Source organism: Rhipicephalus sanguineus, chromosome 9, assembly GCF_013339695.2.
Source record: "Rhipicephalus sanguineus isolate Rsan-2018 chromosome 9, BIME_Rsan_1.4, whole genome shotgun sequence".
Lineage (NCBI taxonomy): Eukaryota > Metazoa > Arthropoda > Arachnida > Ixodida > Ixodidae > Rhipicephalus > Rhipicephalus sanguineus.
The window spans coordinates 117,905,344-117,913,787 of NC_051184.2; the positions used below are offsets into that span (position 1 = coordinate 117,905,344).

The 8,444-nt window shown below is 45.9% G+C and overlaps 1 protein-coding gene across 1 annotated transcript; it reads right to left on the reverse strand.

Moving 5' to 3' along the window:
- Positions 1-5,405: 5,405 nt before the first annotated feature.
- Positions 5,406-7,020, reverse strand: LOC119406064 (forkhead box protein D3). The gene has a single exon (XM_037672914.2). It carries the CDS (start codon positions 6,948-6,950, stop codon positions 6,096-6,098), a length of 855 nt encoding a protein of 284 aa, XP_037528842.1. The 5' UTR covers positions 6,951-7,020; the 3' UTR covers positions 5,406-6,095.
- Positions 7,021-8,444: the final 1,424 nt, after the last annotated feature.

Consider the following 8,444-nt stretch of genomic DNA (forward strand, 5'->3'; position numbering starts at 1 on the left):
ACCTGCGGAGCTCAGACATATACTCCCTCAATTTCGGGCCGTCCAAAGGGCCCACGATGCGATCAGTCTACCCGTCCCCACGTGGGACAGGCCCGATGTACCGCCTGGGGGCGGCATGGCTACCTCTCAGGAACTTCTAAACAAAGTTCACCGTATGCGTACTAATTTGTGTTTGCCGCCCGTGTGTTTCTTTCTTTGTTAGAGCCCCAGTGGTGAGCAGTGCGGTTTGCCACATTTCTGTGGCACGGATGTTTTTGCCCGCGGTGGACGGACATGCCATAGCCGCTATACGAGTAGAAAAACAGCCCACCATACACCGCATGTGCAGCTTTACTGCAAGAAAAGAGCAGACACGATCGACACGTTCACTTGCAAGTTATGTGTATTATGAAAAACTTCCCACCACGAAACATTATGCGCAAGCACAGTCACAACAGACTAATCTCCAAAAGGAGCACAAAAAGTATTGCCATATCGCAGGGAATTACGGTATCCATCTATCTTGGCGGGAGTTAAAACTTATCCATAGCTGGATAAGTTTTCCGGGGTATAATAGGTCGACCGGGATTGTCTTTCTTGTGTATTTTCGGTAGTAGGTAAAAACGACCGGCGACGGGGCTTAATGGAACGAGCGAATGAACTGCGTTATCAGCCATTTTCTTCTCGGTAATGAGGTCTAGAATAGTGCATTTGACCAGTAACTTTGACCAGGTCAAACGCACTATTCTAGACCTCATTACCGAGAAGAAAATGGCTGATAACGCAGTTCATTCGCTCGTTCCATTAAGCCCCGTCGCCGGTCGTTTTTACCTATCTACCGAAAATACACAAGAAAGACAATCCCGGTCGTCCTATTATATCCGGTATAGGTACTGTTACGGAAAACTTATCCAGCTATGTAGATTCACTCATTAGTAATATTCCAGCTACATTCCCGTCTTTCGTGAAAGACACTACTCATTTCCTGTCCGACATATTTGACATCACTATTCCAAAGGGCTCTCTACTGGTTACACTTGATGTAGCGTCCCTGTATACTAACATTCCGCACACTGACGGCATTGGTGCTGTCGTTGAATACTACGAAGAAATGTCGGCCGAGAAACCGATTGACAGCAGCACATTAGCGACGTTACTGAAGCTTATTTTAGATCTCAGCAATTTTGAATTTGATGGGACACACTACATTCAAATTAGTGGAACGTCTATGGGTACACGCATCGGTCCAAATTACGCAAACATTTTTTTGGGCCACCTAGAAAACAAGTTTTTGCTAAACCGGACACTCAAACCATTTATTACAAACGCTTCATTGATGACGTGTTTCTTATTTGGCCACATGGTGAACATGAGCTTCTTTCATTCATAAATGACTTTAACAATGCCCACCCTTCAATATCATTTTCTCATGCGTATTCTGCATCCACCATTAACTTTCTCGATGTAACCATTTCAGTTTTAAACGACAAATTGTCTACTGCATTGTACCGAAAGCCGACAGACCGACAGCAATATTTGCATTTCAACAGCAGCCATGTTAAACACTGTAAGACCAGCATTCCGTATAGCCAAGCATTGCGCTTCAAAAGAATCTGCTCGAACCCATCTGACTTCCAAAAAAATTGTGCAACGCTTAGAAATGCCTTGTCGAAACAAAAGTATCCACCGCAAGTAGTTAACGACGCGATCAAGCGCGCAGATACACGTGACCGAAGAACCCTTCTTTGTACCGTGAAGCCACCTGCTCAGTCATCCCAGACAAACCTAGTGCTAACCCACTGTGCATCAGTCCCACGTGTATCGGCTGTACTAAACAAGCACCATAACATTCTCATGCAAAGTGAGCGCCTGAAAAACATCTTCACCGAACCACCGAGAGCAGTGTACCGCAGAGCTAGAAACCTTCGCGACATTCTATCATCTTCATCATTACCCAAGACTGACCGCCCCAACGCCATCGGATGCCATCCGTGCCACAAACCGCGATGTAAGGTATGTCTTCATATGTGCACTTCCCAACAAGTCACCAGTACGTCTTCAAAGTTTCGTTTAAAAATTAAAGGTGACTTCGACTGCGACACTAAAAATGTAATTTATATGCTTGAATGTACGGTATGCAACAGGCAGTATATCGGACAAACAGAGGGCCCTTTCCGATTACGATTGAACAATCATAAATCCCACGCTAACACGTTGCCGAACCTACCCATTTCAAAACACGTGCATCTCCCCGGTCACTCTTTTAATAACCTTAAGGTGACGCTACTTGAATCTGGATTTCGCTCAAATTATGACCGGGAAGCGCGGGAATCCTTTCTGATTCACAAATTCGACACCATTGCGTCTGGTTTAAACGAATGCGCTGGCAAATTGAGTTGCTTGTCTCTTTAAACCATCTAACCTACGTAGGCATAAAAGTGTAGTGTACTAGCACATCAGATTGACCTGTGAATATTTTGAGTTCTTGTTTGTTATTGCGTATACCTGATCTCTTTATCGTTTCTTTCGTTTTTTTCCCCCTTTTTCTTACTTGTGCATTTCCATATGTGTATATTTTTCAGCGTCGCCAGACTATCACATGTATCAACGATTGTCTTGTGCGGCTCAGGTAGCATTTGTTCCGATCACTATACGTTTGTACATCATTTTGTGTTAACATAACTTCACTCCGCTTGATATGGGCATGTATATTAGCAGCACTGTCGCTACACATTTCATTCTGATGAAGCTCGGACCCCGAGCGAAACGTTAATAAAGTTGCTTCGCACGCGCGTCTGTTTGATGTTTCTGTATATATATATATATATATATATATATATATATATATATATATATATATATATATATATATATATATATATATATATATATATATATATATATATATATATATATATATATATATATATATGTATATGCCGTGAAACTTTCATACAATTGCATGGTGCATAATCCGTTCATTGCTGCAAGCGTACCCAAATGTATCTTCATGGGAACAAGTTTTCATTGATCCGTTTGTATCACGAACAACAGCATCAGAACAAATTTCTCAGAAAATAAGTGTACAAGGGTGTTTTGCTTCTCCTCCGGATCGATGTTTGAGCACGAGCTGTCTCGGTTAGTTATGTATCTACAATGATATCCATCTATGCGCATTTCTTTCTTTCGTGCTACGCTATATGAAGCTTGCTTCTTAGGGACGCCTCGTTTTGCCATGTTAACAGAAATCGCAACAGGGTGAAGAAAGTGAGTCCATGTGTCCCCGTCTCTGCAAGCGACGCTACCACTTAACAATGACCGATATGCTGCGACATTATATCAGCAAATCGATGGCTGACGCGCGCGGGTGTATTGGCATGCAGAGCATATACGAAAGTGAGCGGACGGTTAAATTTACGTCCCGATTCATTCTCTCTATATACCTCAACATTTTAAAAAGGTCATTTTCCGTTCTTCGTCGTATTAGTCCGAACGTTTCAAAACGTCGTGTCTTCCCTAAACGGACATTAACAAAAAAAAAATGATGCAGTTATAATAAGTCAAACCAAGTTACCTATAATTAAGCAATATTCCCTAAGTATTGCTACCTCGTAAAGAACATCTCGATTTACTCATGGCTACGGCCCTATACATTATACAGGAAAACTGAGAAGGGTAATAAACGTAACACGAGGCACGTTGGGCCGTGAAGCAATTGGCTGCCTTGTTGTTCGACTGTTTGCTTGTTGTTTCCCGTGCACGTTCACCAGAAATATTCGTAGTATCGTTCTTTCGATGCCTTCTCTTTTCATGTTTGTTCGCAGTTATATCCTCGACCACGCATTACGGAATTGGGTGTTGCTTTGCCACTTACACAAGCATTTGCAATTCTGTATCTAAGGTGTCAAAAAAAATCGATCGTTAGTTGTTACATTGCTCCTGATGACATCCATGTTACCGACGAGCTTTTAGTAAAAGCACACTGACATAGCCAAAGGTGGGGAGTTGTGTCCCCCCCTCCCCCTCGAAAATTTTCATCTTGCATGTATATATTACACGCACACATACAAACACACGCACGAGCATACCTAATGAGTCGTTGAACACACCCGACAAAAATTTCTGGCGACGCCCCTGTAAAAGCATGAATGTCTTCCACATCATACTATTAAATCAGCTGAGCAGATTACGTTAGCTATTAAAAAAATCGCATATTTAACGAAATAAATCCTATCCGCCTATGATTCTTTGCTTTCGGAAAGTAAACTTCCCGGAGGTACATAGTAATTAACTGCACTAATGGTATAACGTCTGAATACGAAGAATGCCGCGTAAAACAAAATGTGGCTGAATAAATTTTACAGCTGAGATTGCCCCTAAATTTAGGTGCTATGTTAGCAATTAGTACGATTATTTAGGTGTGTCCATGCCTCTATGTAAATGTGGCTGTCACGGCCGATAATCGAATTGCCAATTAACCTCAACAGCGTTACTGAACTGTTTACTCGAACAGCGCGAGAAATTAACACCGGTTTGCGAAGGACAGAAATCATAGGAGCGCTGACTCCCTCTTAACAAAGTTTATTGAAAGGAAATCTATCTGATGTACGTGCAACAAAAGTTACATAAACCAATATAATGTTCTTTTATATATAGATGCGATATCGGTATTTGAAGAATATGTTCCATCCACGCGTATATGTCTACAATTGTTTTAATTTTTACACACAAAGCCCATGAGAAAGAACGTGTCTCATCGTTTTCTCATCTCAGCTGCTCAATGTTACATTCAACGGGTCCACGACACCACATCCATATTTAAGATGAAATTTTGCCAGACCGAAAATCCAGGCTGAAACTGGCCTCAACTTTGTGTCAGAGCTCAATAAATATATGGGGTGCGAACCGAAGCATGCCGTGTGCATCCGTCACATTACCCTTATCACTCACCGCAGTATTTGACCACGAATTTATTTGATCTGCCATATACGCCGCCTTTCAAATCGGTTCCCCGTCAGACATATCACAGATTTCATTTGCTTCTTGTTTTGCTTTTAAGACGTGAAATTTCTGCGCATGCATATTCTAACCTATAGGGGGTAATTTTATTGACATGTATCTAGATATAATCGAGGATAACTTTGATTCGTTTATTTCTGCTTATCAATATCCCTTTATTGTACACGTTCACAAATGCACCCATGCGACCTGGAACATATATTTCTATCCTCCATTATTTATTCCTCGAGGTGGCTCACGGAGATGATTGCTGAGCACGTTGAAGTTGAGGAAGAATTAAAAATCTGCGTCATGCGTTCATTTTTCACTTATTTTTTGTCGGAGCACCTGGAGCATGCCAAGTATGGACAAACACAAAGATTGCTGCGTGAGAACACATATAACATCTTTATTTTAAAGAGAGTCTCGTTCACAGAAATGGCAGCATAACTGTATACGTATTTCCTGGAAATAGTGCTTCTGTCCCGATTACGTCGAGCAGAATACACGATTGATAATGACATTAACTTCACAAATTTCGCAGAATAACGAAGAAAACAAATATCTAGCAGTTCATATATAGGACATTTGTTTCGACATGTAGCTCTGTCCCACTTGAAATTAGCACAAATGCTGCGACACATGTATCAAGTAGGATTACAGATCAGTATAAAACTGTCGCCTAACACTTGGAACTGCCTAATAACGCAATTAAATTGTCAATAAGCGTAGTTACATTCATTCACCACGGTGTATACAATAGGGATCAACTACCATGTCAAGCTTATTTTAACACCTAATCTCGCAAATTGAAGGATTGAACGAGCATGCTGTTCGAAGCTGTACAGCGTCCGGGTTCCAGTTCCAAGCACACGCTTTCTGCCTCCAATGTTCAGCAAAGTCTTCGTCAAGGGACTTACTCTTGAGGACTTGTCCGTAACGGCATCGTGCAAGGTGCGAGGTCCGCGGCGACACCCACAGCCACTAATGAGGGTCATCCTCAAGAAGCGTTTGTTGCCTCGCCTCCAATGAGTCTGCCACGAGCGTCACATTGAGGTGGCTTCACCCCTGCCGAGTTAGCAGAAGTGGTCACTCGGAGCCTGGCTTCTTCCGACGTATCATCGAGGGGGCCATTGCTGGAGGCAAGGTCTGCAGAATCCTACGTCGTCGAGGCGAGGCTTTGTTCCTATGATGCTGTCGATGCTGAAACTCGTTGCTGCCGGCTTGCGACCGCTTAGTACGACAGGCGGTGGCGCGGGAGTCATCGGGGGCAGCACGTGCAGCGCCGGCAGAGGAAGGAACGCTTGCTGGTACGGAATCGGTGGGACCAGAGCACCCGGAAAGAGAGGGTGCTGCCTCAGCAGATCCCCGAAGAAGAAGCCCTCGCCGAGTGGGTCGGGTGGCTGTCGCTTGTACCGCTTGCGGCGCCTCAGGAAGCTGCCGTTGTCGAACATATCCTCGCTGGCAGGGTCGAGCGTCCAGTAGTTTCCCTTACCAGGATTGCCGGGCTCCCTGGGGATTTTCACGAAGCAGTCGTTGAGCGATAGGTTGTGCCGTATCGAATTCTGCCACATGGGATACTTGTCCCGGTAGAAGGGAAACCTGTTCCGGATGAATTCGCAAATCCCGGAGAGTGTCAGCCGCTTCTCGGGGCTCTGCAGGATCGCCATGGTGATGAGAGCGATGTAGGAATAAGGGGGCTTCACCGGTGGAGCCTTGCCGTCATCCTCCTTACTTTTCGTCTTGGCCGAGCAAGACTTGGGAGACTTGCTGGGCTTGGCAGCCGTCGTTGTTAACAGCGAAGACTCCGCCCTGGCGGCCAGTGCGTACGGCGTTGTACCGGTGGCCACTGCGCTCGCTGTAACGTTGCTGCCCGGTCGCCTGATGCTCGGTGCGCCGTCCAGTTGTAGGAACCGCGGTTCGGCTACCGCGGCACGACAGCTTTGCAGGCTCAGCTCGACCGCGTCCCTCATCGCTTTCCTCGGTCAGACAGCGCGCGCTTGGTCGGCTTTCCCGCGGCGGTGCATGGGCGGAGCGCGGGCGGGATCTTTCTTTGGCGACGCCCACCGCTTTTGTAAGCCGCCGGCGGTGGAGAGGGGAGGAGTTTTTGCGGTGGGGCTTTGATAGCAATGTTTGGCCGTTATTGTTCGCCTCTCGCCCTGCGCTTTCGGCCTTCGCAGTTGGGATTGCTGTTTGGCGTAAGTACCCCCCTCTCTGTCGTTTGATACACTTCAAGACCTCCTTGCCCTCAACTCTGTAGATGTGCGTGCGGAAATTCGTCGGATCATGAAGGGCAGAAAGAAACGGCTCGCCCAGAACGCCAGACCGTCCTCCCCATCGGTCTCTCCTGTTCTCGCGCCCATTCGCGGCGGTTTCGCTTTACTTCTTTTATCCCGTACTGTAGTGTGCCCTGTGTGGAAGCTGCCTGGGTAACTTTTACATATTGCGAAAAACAAGGAAATGTCACCAATGTGAGTTTCTTTTTTGCCTCCGTGCTTTCTGTCGATTGTCGCAGCTCGGCTGGAAACGGGTGCTTTCCGTTCCTCCTCTCCGTCCGCGCGAGGAGGTTTCCACCAATCAGACGCCATCAACGTGCGCGCCTCGCGATTTTTACGCGCCTGTGGATTCGCGGTTGCCGTAATGCGCGACAATGGCATTTGCCTGACCAGCCGCCAAGTCTCGACATTGCAGCGTGGTGTAAATGATTGAAGCCCTCTCAGAGGCGAGCATTTGGCGATCCCTTATTGTTGCTAGCGAGGCATTCCGGTTAGCGAGAAGGCGTTGTATGCGTGTCTCCTCCTTCGTGTACACTCTGTGCCGTCCTTTCTTTTCTGCTGCTGCCGCACGGGAGTTTCTGCCGTTATTATTTCCTTGGCGCTCCTTTCAAAGTGCACGCGAGGCAATTCCGCGGGCGGGGCTGTTTCGTATCAAAGGCGCGTCTTTGTGCGCGATCAGTTCTCGCGGAGAGAAGCCGTGAACTGAGCAGTTTCTTTGTGCTGTACTCGGGCCTCTCGAGATGGCAACATTTGCTTTACATGCCTTTCACTTCCTTACAATTCAACGGCACGAGAGAGGCGTCACTGCGGTTAGCGGCTTCATTTAGTCATTAAGGCGCGAGAAGAGCGGAGACATAGGGGGCAGTGTGTGTTTCGTCGTTACCGCTTTCTTTTTTTCTGTTTCTTTTTAATCACTTCAAGGACTGATCCAGTACGAGCTCAAGCAAAAGCTCGGCTGGTTGCTTCAAGAACGTGTTGTAAAATGGCTGGTGCACATGTCTTTCTAGCTCTGCGACATGTGGGCCCACACATATTCTTCATGAAGTTTAATAGATAACAAGGGACAGTTGAACAGAAAGCAGGACAAGCGCTGTTTGCCTGTACTAATTTTTTTTTTAACAATCCCTTGCCATCTGCGCTGTTCAACATCATGAATCGATATACCAACTAGCCCAACTTTCCACTTTAACG

Coding starts and splice junctions, on each gene's coding strand:
- LOC119406064 (XM_037672914.2), bottom strand. CDS start 6,950: ATGAGGGACGCGGTCGAGCTGAGCCTGCAAAGCTGTCGTGCCGCGGTA.